The following is a 19,441-nucleotide window of genomic DNA, read 5'->3' on the forward strand; positions in this document are numbered from 1 at the left end:
AAAATCAAAACTCAAACCTTATCAAAATATATTTTTCTATTAAACACAAGACGAGTTTATTCAGGTACCCGCAAATATGAATTTTATTGTCGCAAATACAATTTTTGTTGTCATTATTTAGGATGAGTTAATTGTAATTGTTATCTGAAAAAACATGAGATGTATTTGACGGTGTAAAACAACTTTACACCGTCATTCAATGAACGTCGCGCATTTCATTAAAATCATATTGATGTTATAAAACGATTTAACAAATTAATGATTTTTTAATGAAAGATCACGTAAGATTTTTTTATACTGACGTTACATGTTCAAACTCTTCTTCCCCCTTAGTTTAGAAATCAATGTTTTAGTTTACAAGAGGGTGTGTATAAAAAAAAAGTGCAAAGAGTAAAAACTCAACTAAACCATATAAAATACTAGAAGAGCCCAATATATGGTCCAATCTCAAACCCACCATATAGATAACAAATACAAACCCTAAATTTCTATCTAAGCTCCTCTCATCTCCGATTCGCAGTCTTCGCCGCCGGTTCTCTCGAGCTAACGGTAACGCCATTTCTCTCATCTTCTCCGTTTACCATTCCAACTATTTATCATTATATTTCATATTTGAATCTCTCAGTTTTAGTTTTATGTGATTAAGTTTAGCACCAAAAATTCGAATCCTCCATTGAAATTCAATCGATTTCGAATAATTTATGTGAATTCTCTACTGTAATTGTGCTTTGATGGCGTGAGAAGAGTACGAGTGTTTAATTTTTGTTTTGGATTTGATGATTCAGTTATTTACCAATAAGAGTAGGAAAAATGAGTCGAGCTAGTGCAGCTGGCGCCAAGGGAAAGAAGAAGGGTGCAACCTTCACCATCGACTGTGCTAAGCCAGTTGAAGATAAGATCATGGACATTGCTTCTCTTGAGAAGTTTCTTCAAGAGAGGATCAAGGTCGGTGGCAAAGCTGGTGCTCTCGGTGATTCTGTTACCGTTACCAGGGAGAAATCCAAGATCACTGTTACTTCTGATAGCAACTTTTCCAAGCGGTAATTCCCGTTGCAACTGTAATTTTATGTTCGGTTTATATACCAAACTCTTGCATTTATGTAATGGTTGAATTATGTGCTGGTTTGATTTTATTAGTAACCCATGGTTTTAAATTGTGGTCGCGGATGCGGTTGTGGGAGCTCGTGGGAGTTGTGATTGTAGTCTGTTGCTGCGCCGTTATGGCTTCATTTTGACTGAGAAGAGTTTGAAATACACATTTAAAAACACATAATGTTATGATTTTTCAGAAATAAATTGAGTTTTGGGTTCTAAATTTGAGTTTTGACTTAGTACTTGAAGAAATTTGGTCGAACTCGAGCGCAATCTTAAACCATGAAGTTACTATTGTTCTGTGGTTATTTAAGATAATTAAGTAGTAGGTTGAAATCATGGAGTTTATTGGATTATTACTTGTTAGATTACATTATACTCTATTGCTCTAATATTTTTTTCTGATGATATGCTCCCTCCTTGTAACTGGTTTAGTTGTAGCTGTTGTTGTTGTCGTCGTTCTATTTCATGTTATACAATGTGTTAGCAAAACTAATTCATTGAAGGTTATCTTGTTGGCTAATGAGTAGTTTATTGAATTTACAGCACAATTTATTTGTTATTGAAATTATGATATCAATTTTGGAGTATACTGGAAACATCTTGTGTTGATTAATTTTAACTAAGTCATATTTGATTTGGATAACCTAATGTTGTTTAACATCTCATTGGTTGCAGTTATTTGAAGTATTTGACAAAGAAGTACTTGAAGAAACACAATGTAAGAGATTGGCTAAGAGTGATTGCTTCAAACAAAGATAGGAATATCTATGAGTTGAGGTATTTCAACATTGCTGAAAATGAGGGAGAGGAAGAAGATTAATTGTATGATCAATTTATTTCTGAGAGCTGTCTTTTCTTTTGGCAAGTACAAGTATTGTTTAAGACTTTGTGCAATTTAACAGTTTTGATTATTTAATCTATGTGTTGCCCTTTAAGAATTCAGAATGCAGTTTTCATTTTATTCTATTTTCTGCTTTTATACTGTTGCAGTGCCATATGTTTCTTTTTGTTGGGGGTAGGGTGATGCTATTGGCTTATAGTTTTCTACTATATTCTACTTGAGATTCCTAGATTCTATTCAAATCCATTGCTTAATTTCAAAGCAAATACCGATAAATTACTCAATTAGTGTCTTTATTTTTTGTATTTTGATTTAGAATAAATTAATGATATTAAGAGTAACATCTTGCCAATTCCATGGATATGAAACTGCTTTTGTTTGTATGACAGGAGCTATTTTTTCTGTAAAATCTTATTATGATTGGATAAGAGGTCTATAGTTACAGTTTGAAGTTTTCTATATAATTTTCTGGTTTAAGTTTTTGCCTTATGCAATTCCCTCGTAACATTTTAAAATTTTCTATATAATTTTCTGGTTTAAGTGTTTGCCTTATGCAATTCCCTAATAATTTGTTAATTTTTATTTATCCTTAATCTGAAGTGTTTTGACAACCCTTTATAGTTTTGGCTATTCTAAATATTTGCCTTATGGTTACTGCAATATTCCAGTTAACCATGACTTGTTTTATATTGAAGATGCAATGTATATCATTTAGAATCCGTACTTCCTAATTCGCGTTCTCATTAGCATGTGATATTCTGATTACTTATTTTTATCTCTTCTATTTGTTAATTATCTCACACTTTCTTCCTACAAGGTTACACATTTTAAAATTAGCAATGCTATTCCTACACCAAATACTTACACCGTATATACTGTTCATCGTATTTATATGGTGAACAGTGTATTTTAAAAATAAAATAATATTTTTATGAACAATATTTTGAACAGTAGATGAATAGTGTTTATGAACAGTGACTTAAAATAGTGAAAAAAATTGGTTAATTAAATATAAAAATTTGGTTAATTAAATATAAAAATTTGATTAATGAAGTGACGAAGTTGGTTAATAAACGTCGAGACATTAAAAATAATTTTGAATATCAAAATTGGTTAATACAAGTAATAAAATTGGTTAAAAAAATTATGAAATTGATTAATAAATATTTACATAATAAAAAATAATATTAAAAAATAATATTTTTTTTTATAAATATTTTTATATATTAAAAAAATTATGAAATTGATTAATTAATATTTACATAATAAATATTTTTTATCAAAATTGATTGATATGAGGAGAGAGAAATTAATAATAAAAAATTAAAACTTTATTTTATATGATGTAGGTGTAGGAATATGGTGTAGAGATATCATTTCTCTTTTAAAATATATGTCGTTTAATTGGATAGATTTATTTAGTGTAATTTATATATGCTATATATATTATAAGTTTGTTCCCCTCTAATTTGTTTGGACAAATATTTTCCCTCTAATTGAAATTTTTAAGATATTATGTATTTTATATGATATATAATATTATATAATATATAGAGCATTGAGAATTTTTATCCAAATATTCCATTTTTTCAAAAAAAAACTCAAACAGAATTCCGTTTTAAAAAAATGTCCCAAACTACCTTAGTTTAAAAAAAAAAGTAAGGTATAGGCGTCAGACCAATTGGCTCCTGCCCTTAAATTTTAATTGGGGACGTCCATTGGATTGGCTACAACACATGATGTTCCATGTGTGTTTTTTTTATTATAAATAGATGTGTTTGTGATTTATTTTTTTACATCTCATTTTATCATATTGCAAACATGTTTGATGTTCGTCGTCGTTATGAAAAAGTGATTTATTCGAGAGACAAACCTATGATGTTGATGCTCTTCTTGAACATCTATAGTTTGGATCAACTGAAGAGGGAGCTGATTTGTTGGTTAGATATAGGGAAATGATGATTGAATGAGATGACATCAGATTGTTGTAATCAGTTAGAAATGTTCTGTTTTAAGTTTGCTTATGTTGTGGTGATGTTTGTTGTTAACCTTGTTGTAACAAAAAGATAGTGATATATAAAAATGCAAGGTTACAAAAATTGAAAGGAGATACTAAATTATAATACAGATGTTGTCCCTAGATTGTGACATTTGTTCTTATTGTGTCCTGGTTGACGACATATACTACATAATCTTATCATTTTGTCCTTTTTTCTTTCTTCGCATCTCATCGTTGTGCCAAACTATGTCACATTCATATGGAGGCCATTATTCCTCCATTGATAGCACTGAGAAGTTTTTGTTATACAAATTTATGACGGTAATGGCCTTGTAAACATCATATAGACGGCTGTAAGCATCATGGTGAGTATGTGCGCATGGCGCAATGACATGGGAGCAAGGAATACAAAAGGCCTAAAACTTTTCACAATCGCACCAACTTCTGTTTAGTTTGACAACATAGGATAAATTTGGCCTCCCCTCAGTCCATTGTTTCCTGTACACTGAAATTTTGCCTATTACGGTCAAAGACTGTAACTGCGTGTGTGCTAGCTTTGATACTTTCCTCTTTCATCACTTCTATACACTGAAATTTTGCCTATGACGGTCAAAATAGGGGTGGCAAATGGGCATGCCCGCCCCGTTTAGGCCCGCCCCGCAAAAGCCCGCAAAAAAACGGGGCGGGGCGGGGCGGTCATAGTTGAGGATGTGGGCCTAAAACTTAGACCCGCCCCGCAAAAAAGTGAGTGCGAGGCGGGGAAAGCCCGCGGGCACTGCACTCTTTAAGCCTAAAAATGCAAAATATTATGTAAATACACGTGCCCGCAAAAGCCCGCGAAAAAAATGGGACGGGACGGGGCAGACACATTTGAGGGTGAGGATCTAAATCCTTGGCCCGCCCCGCACAAAAGTGCGGGCAAAACGGGCATGCCCCGCGGGTCGAGTACGTTTTGCCACCCCTAGGTCAAAACCCGTATAGATCACACTCATATGTCTCATTGTTGCAGTGAGCATTGATAGTATATTTTGGTGCGCAGATGATATTGTAATATTTTTTGTGCAGATGAAAGGTAATATTTTTTTGGTGCAGAAGAATTTGTGTTGATTGTTGGATGTAGATAGTAAGACACTTAAATAGACAAGTGATGTGTCAAGCATGCAAGCCCTAACGTCAGTCCAATTGGCGCTAGCATGCAAGCATTGTACATGGGCTCCAATCTAATTGGCGCTATCATGTTTTTCTTTCAGACCTCGTAACTCAACATGCAGAGTCATGCAGGCGTCGGGCTAGGTGAAGACCATGCATGCATGCAAGCCTAGGAGGCGCCAGTTTGATTGTCGCTAGCATGTTACATTTGCATGTGTAAGCCAAACCATTTGGCGCTAGCATGCAAGCACTACTATCCATGCATTCAAACTTTTGCATGTCTTTGCATGTCACTCATTATAAATAACCATGCAAGTCTCACATTTTTTCCTCACCAACAATCACTTCTTCCTCTTTAGCAATAACTCTTTCATCTGCAACAACCACTGTTTCAAATATTTACTCCGACAAGATGTCTCTCCTCACTATGGGTGAATCGCACAGAGGCACAATTGTAAACGTAGCAACTTATGTACGCGTTTAATTCTTGTATTATTTTTCTAGAATAATTTTTAATAATGATACTTAAATTGTTGTTTATCTTTTATAAAGTAATGTATTTTATTGTTTCTTTTTTAGGATTTTTCTAGGTTTCGAACTTGGGTCCACGAATTTGTACACATGGACCTGATGATTAATCGTATGTCGAACTCGCCGGTCTTGGACATATAAGCAAAATAATGTCTTGGTCGGTGGATAATAAATTTATTCTTGCATTATGTGAAAGATAGCATCCCGAGACATACACATTCTGGTTTCCAACCGGTGAATGTGCCGTGACGTTAGAAGACATCTACATGTTATTGGGACTGCCTATCGAAACTAAGACGGTAAATGGTAAAACCAACTATGCGAATTCAATTTGCATGGACCTCTTGGATGTTGATTTATTAGATGATAACTCGAGAGGTCAAGGTATACTCCTTTCACGTCTTAAGGCATATTATAACAACTTAGAGTTAAATGAGAATTCTACCGAAGAGGCTCGAATAATAAAAACTACGTGTTATATTATGCTTTTAATTGGTTTATTTTTATTTCCCAAAGGTAGTGGTTCTAGTATGCATGTTATGTATTTACCTTTACTAAGACATGTAGATAGAATATGAAGTTACAGTTGGGGGTCCGCTTGTTTGGCTTATCTTTATAGTTCTTTGTGTAAAAATGCACACAAAGACACATCTACATTTTCTGAATGTGCTGTTTTGCTCCAAGCATGGGGTTGGTCCAGACTACCGTCCCTAGCGCCCGTCAACAACAACCCACTCACATTCCCATATGCACAAAAGTAAGTTCTTAAAAATGGACTATATTTATTTACTTTACCGATTATTATCTCTAATTAATATTTTTAATTTTATGGTGCAGATGGTCGACACATGGTATGAGTTATAACAGATGTCCTAGACACTGTATTACCCAATATCACAATCTCTTGGATCACCTTCTCTAGATCTGAGTGTCGCAAATGGAAGCACCACCAAGACCATGTCTTAATTAGCGTTGTGATGCCAACTGAAGAAAAACCAAGTCGTAATTATATGGCCTGGTACAAATCGGTTGGATTTGAGTTCATCGCCGAGGATATGTACCTATACGATCCACGCCAGACAACTTACACACTAGAAGGCTCAACATCTAACCCCTAACAATATTGTCAGACCGACTACTCACAACCCCTTATCCATCAAAATTTCTGATCAAAAAACGCACAAACCTTGAACCTTAACATGCCTAACACCCAACCATAACACCAAGAGCATACCCCGTACCACCACCAACTAGATCATCATCAAGACCTCCAACATCGCTGTGCACCCAACGCATCACCCTATCATAGTCGCCTTAGCCAAAACACTCAACGATCATTTAACACCAACCGTCCCTCCTCCTACCATAGGAAAGAAGCCAAAACATCTCAAAACCAAAACCTTTAACAACCATATATATACCAAACACCACAACAATCATTTCAACCTTTCCTCAACGCATCATTCACACCAACGTCTCCCTTCAATCGTCCCGGTCGCCCTCCAACAACTCAAACACAACTCAATACTCTGGCATGAGTCATGAACTCAGCTATGGCGGTACCCCTTCGATGCATACACAAGACTATGTTGATTTGTCTGACTATCTTAGACAATCTCCTACAGTTGATGGTGATGTTCCTGGCCCCTCAGATACTCAAACACCTGTGGTGAATCATCAACGTGGGTTAGGGCCACGAGTTCGGGTAGCTAGGGGATGTGGGACCAGAGGTCAGTTAGGTGTTCCCAGTCATCGACATTAGTATTTTTTGTGTAAACGAGTATTTATATTAATATGAATTGATCCGATTTCGACTTTATCTATCATGTACAATGTTTTTAATTTTTTTTTACGAAACACACACATGTGACATGCCAATTGACGTCTCCTTTAAAACTTAACACATATGCGCCAATTGGATTGACAACACAAGATGGACTAGTCAATCCAATTGACGCTTCTCTCTAAGTTTAAGAGCAGGCGCCACTGACGCCTCCTCTTCAAAGTGAGGTAGTTTGAGAATTTTTTTAAAAACTGGATTATTTTGAGATTTTTTTTAAAGAACTGGATTATTTGGGTAAAAATTTCTTCCATTGGATAAACTAAAAAATAAACTCAAAATTTAATTAAAATTTAATTATCTTTATTGAGTAATCCTAACAAAATAAAATAGATTGAGATAGGTTAATTATTTTACAAAATCAAATTAAATTAATACACAATCTATGGGATGACAATGACAATTACATCCATTTTTGGTTGATATTTTGCAAAAATTATATATAAGTTTGCAAAAGTATACGAGAACTCAAGTAATTATTAACTCAAATTAGGGGTATACAAAAATATAGTTTATTAAATTATATTATTAAATTCATAATTATACTACTAAATTGAATTGTTTTTCACCATTAAAAAATTAAATCATTTAAATGATTAATAAACTAAAATAATTATTTTAAATAATTCTAATTTAATTTAAAATCAGTTTAGAATTATATTCTTTTTTATAAATTAGTTTAATTATATGAATTAGTTTCTCATAAAAAATAAAAAATAATAAGAAAAAAGATTGAAGTGAATTTTTTTGTTTTTATTCAAGAGAAACTTTGATTAATTCAAAAAAATTAATTATACAGGCCGAGGCAAGATGCAGCCCAAACAAATAAAAAAAAAACACAAAAATCAATAAGTTAATTAAGCATTAACTATCCAAGTAAGCCAAAACAAAACAAACAGCTCAAATAAAAAAGACTTTATTTTTGAAAATAAAAAAACATTTTTTTTATAAAAATAAAAAATATATTTTATTAGAAAATAATTTAAAAATCAGAAAAAAATTTCCAAAAAATTAAAAATATTTTCTTTTTCTGATTTTTTATTTAGAAAAATAAAAAAAATATAATTTTATTTGAAAACAAAAGTTTTTTTTCTGAAAATAAAAAATATTTTTTATTGCAAAAAATAAAAATATCTTTTTATCTAAAACAAATATATAATTTTTTCTGAAAAAAAATTAATTTTTACGAAAAATAAAATATTCAATTTTTTTTATAATTTTTTAAAATATTTTTTAATATTCTAAAAAAATTTAGATTAAATTTTTTTATCACATTTAAAAACTTGGTTTTAAAAAGTTCAAATTATAAAATTGGTTTATAAATGCAAACTCATTATAAACTACTTTATAAATATAAATTGATTATAAATTAATTTTAAATTGAATTGAAATCATTTAACATTTATCTGCATTTTTATTGAAATTGTTATTGTAATATGAACTGAACTATAAATGTGGTTTGGTTCAGTGCAGTTCATGACCATGAACATCTCTAACTAAGATATATAGGCATGCAGATATGGGCAATTTAGTATACATTATACTTCATATTTACATAAAGTTATCCTGGTTCCTCTCGCAACTTGAGAGTAATCCATTCCCTTTGTACTTACAAGAGATTTTCACTATAATCACACAAGATTACAATTTGCTCAAGCACACAAACAAAAGACTTCCCTTGACAGTAAAGTAAGAGACCTCCTTTGCTCAAGCATACAAGCAAAATACTTCCTTTGCTCAAACACTAAAGTAAGAGACTTCATTTGCTCAAGCACACAAGCAAGAGACTTTCTTTACTCAAACACTAAAGTAAGAGACTTCTATGTTCAAGCACACAAACAAGACACTTCAAATGCTCAAACACTTAGTAAGAGACTTCTAACAATCTAACCAGTAGATAAATGATTATTAGTAAAATACACTTGATATACAATCAGATGTTCTGATCATCAGAAGCATACTTCTTCAAAATCTGATCTTCAGTGACTGACTTCTTCAGACTCTAACCTTCATACATTGACATCTTTAGAAGTTAACTTCTTCAGAGTCTGGTCTTCAGCTTCTGATCCATCAGATTTTGATCTTTTAAGCTTCTCATTGAATGTTCATAGTCAGAACCAATACTTGGATTCTATATGAAATTTTAGTATATGGTCATGCACACTAGAACAAATATTAGTATACCCAATTGTTCTTTTAAATACTTTGTTATCATCAAAACCTACGGGACATGGGACAAACTAATTTTGTTCCAAAAGTCGGTCCATTTGGGTGTTCACTTGTTGGCCATAATGAAGAAGACACTCATTTAGCGTCTTAGAGCCAGTTTCAACCTTTTTGAAAATTCTCCTGGCAAGATGTCAGTCATAGACGCTAGCATTGCATGTTACCAGGTGAATATCGACCCTTCCACCTATTACGTGGCCCGATGAAGAAGACTCAAATCCCTCGAGAAGGCTAAAGCAATCATGAAGATAATCCAGGGTTTTGCTTGATGCTAACATTATCACCGAAGTGAGATACACCTAATGGCTATCTAATGTAATACTCGTAAAAAGGCCTCAGAAAATGGATAGTGTGTGTTAATAACACAAACCTCAATTGGGCGTGTCCCAAATATTTGTATCAACTTCCAAACATAGAAGATCTGATAGATAGTTAAGTTATTTAAAAACTCTTGTCGTTCATGGATGGGTACTCTAGCTATAGCCAAATATTAATGTATGAGCTAGAAGAAAAGAAAACAACTTTCATGACTAAGAGAGCCAATTATCAATACAACATGAAGCCTTTAGGCCCGAGGAATGCAAGGCAATATACTAGAGGATGATGAACGAAGTCTCAAGGAAGAAATATGCGAGACACTAAAAATTTATATGGATGACATGATCATAGACTCCAGCGAGGAAGAGCTATATGATAAGCACCACACTAGCATACTTAGAAGAGTTCGAAAATACAACATAAGGCTTAATCCAGACAAATATATCTTTGGGGTCAGGGTCAACAAATTTCTAGGCTTTTACCTAAGAGAAAAGGGGCATATAAACGGATCTAGACATGCGCAAAGTAGTAATCAAGATGAGACGACCAACCATGAAGAAAGAGGCGATGAAGTTGAATGGGATGTTACGACCTTGGCCATATTCATCTCCAAAATAACTTAATACACTTTTTCTGTTCTAGAAGTTGCTGAGGAAAGAAGCGCACACACATATTATTTAGGATTGCATGCTTAGATTTATTGCTTTTTTAGAATTGTATGATATTAGACTTTATCGTATTGAAAGCGATTTTGTGTAAAAAATTTAGGTATGTGTTACATTGAGATCCTAAAACTTTCTTATTTTTTTTTTTTGTATTAATTATGAAAACGGCAAGGTTAGATTTCTTGCTCAATTGAAAATATCTCCTTTACACATCTTGTATAAATTGATTTTGGTCAATCGAGACATTAATTGATTTATTATTTTTCATTTATCGCTTATACAATTTATTTTGGCTACGCAAAACAATTTCTTACCGGTGTGATTTTCAAAAGTATATTTTTTAATTGATCTATTTTCTGGGAAGGTGTATTCAACCCCCTTCTTCTAGATCATCCGAATCCATATTTTCTCAATAGAATTTGTGTTAATGTTAGAAATTTTATCATTAGAATTTAATAATGTTTGTTTTAGAATTATCTATAATATTACCTATGGCAACTATAATTGTTGAAAAAGTTTTCTCTGTTATAAATATGATTAAGAATTAAATGTAAAATCACATTATATATTTACTATTAAAACATATAAAAATAAATGTCTAAATTATTTGAGATTTTGTATACATGATTATAATATGTTATATAAAACCTATATAAATATCTACTATTAAAACATCTTTTTTTTAACCGTTGAATTATTTTTATAAAGAATTATTAAAATGTAAAATGTGCTAGTCGAGATTCATAAATGTTTCCCATTCAAAAAAAATAAAGGATTCATAAATGTTTTCAAGTAATATTGAGTTATGTTGGTGGTGACTAGTTTTAAGCCTTGCGTGTATCTTTATTTCGATTGCTTGCATTTGAAGGTAACTCCACGTTGGCATTGTCTCCCACTTACACTCCAATTTCCAACACACATGGCAAATGAAGTTTGAACTAAAAATGAGCCAACAGGAAGGCAGAGAAAAAGCAGAAACCTCCCACTTTCTAAGGCAAAAAAACTTCCACTTAAAGTGCTGCTTACTTGCTCACTTGCTTACTTGCTTACTTGCTCAGAACCTCTTATTCTCCTCACGCTATCTATTACTTTCACATTTTTACACAACTCTTACTCCACTGTCACCCTTCCTTTCTTGTCCAACCCTGTCTCTTTCCATTAACAATTTACTCAGTTACAACCCCAAGTACAACTTCATTACATCATCTTTTGAATCATACTTTAGTCAAACTACTTTTAACTTTCAAATCAAATTTTTGAAAAACTATGAGCAAAACATTCTAGATACTCCAAGGTATTTTTATTTTTATTTAAACTATAATTTATTTTGAAAAAACTAAAATTAGGAGAAATAAAACCAAACCAAATAAATAGAAAGAATATAATAAAAATAAAAAGGTTATATATTCTTGTAGGTTTTCTCTTTCTTGAATAAATATAATTTCTTTCTACATTTTTTTATTGTTTTTATTTTAGAGTACTATTGTAAATGGTTTTGGAAAAAAAATACTTTTCTTTCTTTTTTCTCTCATTAATATATCATATATTATTTATCTAATATTTGTATCTCAAAAATTTATTGATCTCCAAACCATATAATAATAAATAATATTTTAATTTATATTAATATAAATAATAATACATTCAAATATACATCATTACAAAAGAGATCTTAAACACAATTGTTTCACTAGAGAATAAAAAATGCTTGGTGAAGCGGTGAAATAAATCTATGATATAATTGTGTGAGGATAATATATAAAATTAACACTCTAATGTCTAAATTAGTAAGAGAAAGAGGAGTAAAATAATTTTTGTGTCAGAGAGAAAATACCTCAAATCTCGTGTGAAATGTCTTATATGTGAATGTAGTTATGGAGGTCCCTTACCATTTCGGGATGTAACGAGGAAAGTCGTCCAATGACATCTAACGATCAGCAGCTAGATATTAGATTAATTGAAACGAAACATGTTTTGATTATCCTTTTATTAAGAACATGATTAGCTACTTCATTCTTTTGAACTTATACTTTGATAATCTTGGATAATTGATTAAATACTTGACATTGATATGGATCTTTAAAGACTTAATGCTTGAATCTTCTTAGATGCTTGTTGAACAATCAATGAACATATTAACATCTTCACAAAACTATATTCATCTTCCTTTACAATGACCTTGGAAGAAAAGGTCAACAAAGAGACAATTATTCTCTCTTCTCACGATCCTTTCACATAATTCAAACATATATAATAAATGATAAAATTAGTTAGCTTTAAGAATAATCATGATGTAAAAATGGACTTTAATATATATAACTAGGTTTCCGTTTACTTGGACTCGACTCAAAACTTTGTTTGCTCTATTCTTAATGGATTTAATTACTATGAAATTCTATAACATGATTATAGAATTGTCAACATACTAAGGATGGATTACTTATGATAACTATAAGTTATTCATATTATGATATCAATCATGTAGTAAGATGACTATGAAAAATATTGAATCTTCTAAGTAATAAAATTTTAAAACACATATCCTCTAAATCATTATCCATATCTTCAACTTATGGAGTCACATATACTTGATCAAAAGGCCAAGCTCTGAGGCCAATTTTTTGGAAAGAATATGGGGATTAAATGGTCTAGAAGAGGGGGTTGAATAGACCAATCCCCTTAAAACATTTTTAAAAAACAAATCTTGTGCAAAATCAGAGTTCAATCATCAGAAGCAAATGGGGAAAGCGGAAGCAAAAAATATAATGGATGGATTCAAGAATTGTGTGTTTCATCGTCTTCCTAACATGTATGATTCAATAAAAATATAAAATAGCTAAGATAAATGAAGTTTCCTTAACAAGCAATTCAATATTGATCATTAGACAACTTTGGGCATAGCTCAAAATTGAAATATAACAATGATTGATTAATCCAAGTTTAGAGTTATTAAATCTTAATAAAGTTATAGAGTAGTCCATAAACTAGATACATCATAGACCTAAAATTATATAATAAAACACTATAATCAAGATCAAAATCTAGATGACATTCTAAAGATAAAGAAATTCAAAAACATGCGATATGATGCAGAAAATTAAAAGAGATGGGGAAAGAGAAATGTAGACTAGATTTATAGTGGTTCGACAATTCGTCCTCGTTATGCCTGATCCAGTCTTAAATTGTTTTACCATTAAAATTTGTAAATTATTCCACTATTTTTAAAGATAATGATACATATTTGTTGGTACAACAAATTATCACAAATCATAACACTACAAGCCCAAAGCTTTAGCTAACACAAATCTAAAATGATATTCCCTTATGTTGAAGTAGATTAATCAACTACTAATGTTCAAGATCTTAAATGATCTTGCTAGCCACAATAATCTTGTTCCAAGCTTCCGTTCTACAACAACCTTTAGTCAGCTCTATTGGTTTCTTGTCTGAACAACCAAGAAGGATTGGACAACTCCCAACTTTATTATGAGGAAACTTTTACCCAGTTCCACTAAAGTATTCCATGGAGTATATAGACACTCTTATCTTACTAGATAAACACCACCAGATACCATAGAAAATATTGACTTTTCTAATGTACGTGGGATCTACCTCTAACACTAAATATATAGAGTTCAACACCACAATTATGGTTTCTTGGTAAAAGGCTAAAGATGATGGAGATTATCTAAAGAATCCCACACAACACAACTACAAACTCTGGCAACATCTAAATTCTTGAATTTTTTTCATAAGGTTTAATCAAGGAGATAATGTGTTTGTGAATGAAGAAACTCTGATAGTTTTTCAAGCTTTTTTAAAGTATGGGTATGGATTTCAGCAAATCTCACTCTGATATAATCTCATTGTGAGACTTCTCTTTCTTGATTAATATCCTTTAGTCAATAAACAAGATTAATCAATACAAGCCTAATGGCCTATTGTTTGACCAACTTGATAACCGACCTTTAAAAGTCTTACTAAAAAGAATTTAAATAGGTGTTAGATGTTATGCGAAAAAAGGTGAAGAAAAGATAAAACTATTTGAGTACAATCATGAGATTATGATTAGAATCAAAGAAAGAATGATTTGATTCAAAGATAGTAAAGTGAGGAATTGCCATTTGATTTGAATCATGTTCTCAGTCTATGGTTCACGTCACGCTAAAATATGATTCAAATCACAATTGTTTTTGAAATAAATTTTCGAACACATGATTCCAATCGAAGAAATTGTGATTCCAGTCAAGGAGTGTTTTGATTTAAATCACATACATCCCTGATTTAACTCAGGTTAACATAACCAAAATCGAAACATCATGTTGATATGTGATTCGAATCACCAAAGGTTTGGTTCGAATCAAGCTTCATAAAAACTTTGATTTAAGCACCCTAACTTGTGATTCAAGCTACAATTAACATATTAACTTATATCAATCTTCTTAGGCTAAAAATACATTTCCATGGATCCAAAACTACTTTATTTAATGTAAGAGTATCTCAAAGGTACACAACTAATCAAAAATATATAAATAAACAAACTACAAATAAAAGATAAATAAAATTACACATACAAATCAAACTTAAATAGAACAAGACATATCAAATTTAAATAGAACATCAAAATAAAATGATACCAACTTCAATTTCATCTATGATCTTCAATATCATTCAAAACATGGTTTCAACTAAACCATATTGAAAACGATATTGATGCTTAATACCACCTCTGGTCTTTAATATAAGAAAACAAATTAATTTTAGATTCATTGAAGAATCAATGTATTTGGAATATATGTAGTCAAGATAAATTGATTCTTCAATGAATCTAAAAAGTAATTTTTTTCTTATATTAAGGATCTGAGGGAGTAGCTTGTTTGTTCTTGAAATATCTACTCCTAAGGGTAATCTCCCATTTTTATTTTGTTGTGATCATGTTCCATCCAAGTGTGAGGCGTCCTTCTATATTAATGCTCTTGATTTTTCTTGGACCAAGTCCACTTGCAAAGATTGGATGTAAGCTTTCTCCCATGAGAGAGTGATAAGTTTTCTTGTGTCAGTATTTCATGTACACACAAAGTTTCTAATGCATTTATCTAATTTATTCAAAAAGGCCACTAACTCTAATAGGTTTTAAGGCTATAAAGTAACATATCATTGATGAGAGATCTGACCAACTAGACACAATCCATCATGGAAATAAGATGTCATTTCCAAGTGGATAACTTAGTTATTACCTTTTCTAAGCTGACATATGTCTGAATTTGGGATTGCCTTTAAAAATAGGTAATACAAGGTAGTCAAATGGGCCCTGGCCAATTATAAAGCAAAGTAGTTGTAGCGATAAATTTATGACCATCAAGATATGGATAAACTTGATGTCATAAAACCAGAGTAGCCACTGCGCTTTTATTGTTTCTAAAGGAAAATGACAAAAGTACGAACAAAACCCAAAGATAAGAAGTTTTCAAATCAAAACTAATAAAATGTCAGATATTATAGGTAAGGGGGTTGGTTACACAAAGGGAAGGTATTAGCACTCAAAGTGTCCTAGGTACTCCTAGGGAGCCCTTTTTTGTGTGCAAGTGTTTTGGTCTAAATGATGTCTGATAAAAAATAGAGTGGGGAGATGAGAAAAGAATTCATTAATTATATTTTTATGTTTGACAAGACCTTCAGTCTTATGCATACGTACTAACATAAAAATGAGGGATCAAAACCTCGTAGTTCGTGGTAAAAATTTCAAAGAAGTTGGTGAATTTATTTTAACAAAAAGTTTAACAGAAAAGACACAAGAGGGCCAAAGTCTTGAATGAGGTTGTTAGTGTAGAAGCAAGCTTCAATCCAAAAAGAATTTTGATGAAGACAACATGTATCAATGCAAAAAGAGAAGAGCTTCAAGCATCAAAGTGATCAAGCCACATATGCATTAGCAACATTTGGTTCAAGCTTCTTTTTCAAGCCAACCTTTTGCAAGTTTGTTGATTCACTTCTAAGGTATATCTAATTCACTCTTAGATTAGTATACAAGTGTTCAACAATCATGATTTGCATTTCCATATTTAACCTAACCAATTTTTAACATGTTGAAATGAAAGACACCTTTTTTCTTAAAGTATTTTTCTGCATTTCAACAGTGTTAACCGGTTAACCATATGGGTTAATCGGTTAACAGACCTGTTTTTGAACTTCCTTGTTAACGTTATACGCGTTAACCGGTTAACCCATTTGGTTAACCGGTTAACACTGTTCGTTTCAGTGAAAAATGATTTTCAAAAACTTATACCTTTTCATCAATTTTTATGAAGAAAATTATACCTCTTTGAAAAGGTGTTTTGTCAATATAAATTCTTAAATTTTTAAAATGAAAATTCACCTCCAAGAACTTTCATAAAAACTTAAGATAATCACTCTTTCATATTTTCAAATTCTCATAAAAGTGTTCATAACCAAATTTTCATCTCATTCCATTTTTGTTGAACACTTATATATTATTCATTGAGTGAATTATTTATCTAAGGAGAAGATCAATCAAGAGAAGATTGATAGTGCTACACTTTATTCAAATCATCAAAAAGATTTATTTCTGTTTGACTTGTGATCCAGGATTGTTGGACACAAGGGTTGGTGTTGCAAGAGGATTGTTCTTGAGCACTTATTTACGTATAGGTTAGATAGTAAGCATCACCATTGGTGTGAGTAGGCTGTACGATAATTCTAACTATAGTGAAAATCTCTTTCGAGTCGAAAGGGGAGTGGATGTACCTTCGGATTGTGAAGGGAATCACTATAAATTCCGGTGTCTTTTTACTTTCCGCAATTTATTTTTCCGCACTTAAACGAAAAATAATCAATAACCGGAAACAAGATCGAAGAATTTTTAACCACCTAATTCACCCCCCCTCTTAGGCGCATTTACAACTTACAATTGGTATCAGAGCAAGTTATAGGTAACTTGTTCCTAGAGATCCAGCATGGCTTCTGCAAACATAAACCCGGTTTTCAAAGACGGTGGAAGTAGCAACAAGCCCCCACTCTTCTCCGGAGAATATTTCGATTTCTAGAAAATCAGAATGAAGGCACATCTTAAGGCCCAAGGGGAAGGTATATGGGAAGCATTTGAAGAAGGTCCACACAAACCGGTGAATGTGGTGAATGGAGTTGGTACCCCAAAGTTGAAAAACATTTATGACGAAGATGATAGGAAAAAGATTCTGAATGAGAAGAAGGCAATCAACATACTCCAAAGCGCTCTTAGTATGGACGAGTTCTTTCGTATATCTCAATGTAAATCGGCAAAGGAGATTTGGGACACCTTGGTAGAAACACATGAAGGAACCACTGAAGTGAAGAGATCGAGGCTAAACACTCTAAGTCAAGAATATGAGATGTTCCGCATGCAGCCCGATGAATCTATAGTTTCCTTACAAAAGAGATTCGTCCATCTAACAAATCACTTGATTGCTCTTGGTAAAACCTTCACCAATGATGATCTCAACCTGAAAGTCCTAAGATCTTTGACAAGAGAATGGCAACCGAAAGTGACCGCTATTTCGGAAAAGAAGAGTCTCTCAACAATGACATCCGCGTCTCTATTTGGCAAACTTCAAGAACACGAATTGGAACTTGGAAGGCTCGAGAAGCACGAAAGTCAAGAAAAGAAGTCCAAGGGGATTGCCTTGAAGGTTGATTCAAAAAATGACAAAGATGATGAGACGTCCGAAGATGAGAACTTTATGCTTCTTGTGAAGAAGCTTGGTAAGTTTTTTAATAAAAATAAAAATTCCTCTTATCCTAAAAAGAATAAACATTTTAGGAAAAAGGAAGCATCCACATCAATGCAAGACGTCACTTGTTATGAATGTGGACAACAAGGTCACATAAAGCCGGATTGCCCGAAACTTGCAAAGAAAGGAGGATTCAAAGGCAAGAAGGAATTCAAAAACAAAAAGGCTTATGTTGCTTGGGACGATAATGAGATCAGTTCATCTTCGGAATCGGAAAGCGATGAATGTGCGAACAGGGCTCTTATGGCTTCACATCAATCCGATGAAGAAATCAATGAGGTTAGTAGCAATTTTTCAGTTTATGACAATGACGCACAAGATGTTATAGATGAACTCTTAAAATAATGCAAGACCATGTATAAAAATATTTCATCCCAAAAGAAAAAAATTTCATCCTTAGAAGAAAAAAATATTGCTTTGGAAAAATATATTGAAAGTGAAAAACAAAAGTTGATGGATGAAAATCAAAGTCTTGTATGTAAGAATTGTGAGTCTTTATCTTTTCAAATTGTTCAACTTAAAAGAGTTTTAGAAAGATATGAAAAAGGTCAAATTGGCTTGGAGGAAATTCTTAAGCACCAAAGGTATTCTAATGATAAAAGTGGATTAGGATATTCTAAGTTTTCCAAACCAAGCACAAATGAGACCATTTTTGGTAAAGCAAGTGAACAAGTTGTTAAAGAGAAAGTAAACAATTCTAAAAGTGTGCATCAAAGTCATAAAAAGGAAATGATTGCTAAGAAGAAGAATTATGTTCCTAGATATAGAAGTCATTTTCAACCTACTTGCTTTTATTGTGGAATCAAAGGCCACACACCTAATGCTTGTTATGTGCGAAACTTTAGCGTTCCAAAAAGGCATTATGTGTGGGTTAAAAAGGGTACTAACTACCAAGGACCCAAAGCAATTTGGGTACCTAACAAAACTTGATTCTGTTTTGTAGGTATGCTTGAAGACAACTTCGAATCAATGGTATCTTGATAGCGGTTG

General features: G+C 32.1%; 1 protein-coding gene across 2 annotated transcripts; it reads left to right on the forward strand.

The window, feature by feature from the left end:
- Positions 1–379: 379 nt before the first annotated feature.
- On the forward strand, positions 380–2,074 carry LOC127132393 (60S ribosomal protein L22-2). Of its 2 annotated transcripts, none has more exons than XM_051061342.1 (3): positions 380–549; positions 786–1,040; positions 1,771–2,074. In XM_051061342.1, the coding sequence occupies exons 2-3, from the start codon at positions 811–813 to the stop codon at positions 1,913–1,915; spliced, it is 375 nt and encodes a 124-aa protein (XP_050917299.1). In that variant the 5' UTR covers positions 380–549; positions 786–810; the 3' UTR covers positions 1,916–2,074. The 2 variants fall into 2 exon arrangements, with proteins under 2 accessions (XP_050917299.1, XP_050917300.1); XM_051061343.1 differs by having other exon boundaries at positions 401–549; positions 806–1,040.
- The last annotated feature ends 17,367 nt before the right edge of the window (positions 2,075–19,441 follow it).

Source organism: Lathyrus oleraceus, chromosome 3 (assembly GCF_024323335.1).
Source record: "Lathyrus oleraceus cultivar Zhongwan6 chromosome 3, CAAS_Psat_ZW6_1.0, whole genome shotgun sequence".
Taxonomy (NCBI): domain Eukaryota; kingdom Viridiplantae; phylum Streptophyta; class Magnoliopsida; order Fabales; family Fabaceae; genus Lathyrus; species Lathyrus oleraceus.

Coding starts and splice junctions, on each gene's coding strand:
- LOC127132393 (XM_051061342.1), top strand. CDS start 811: ATGAGTCGAGCTAGTGCAGCTGGCGCCAAGGGAAAGAAGAAGGGTGCA. Junction 1,041..1,770: donor GATAGCAACTTTTCCAAGCG/GTAATTCCCGTT, acceptor CATTGGTTGCAG/TTATTTGAAGTATTTGACAA.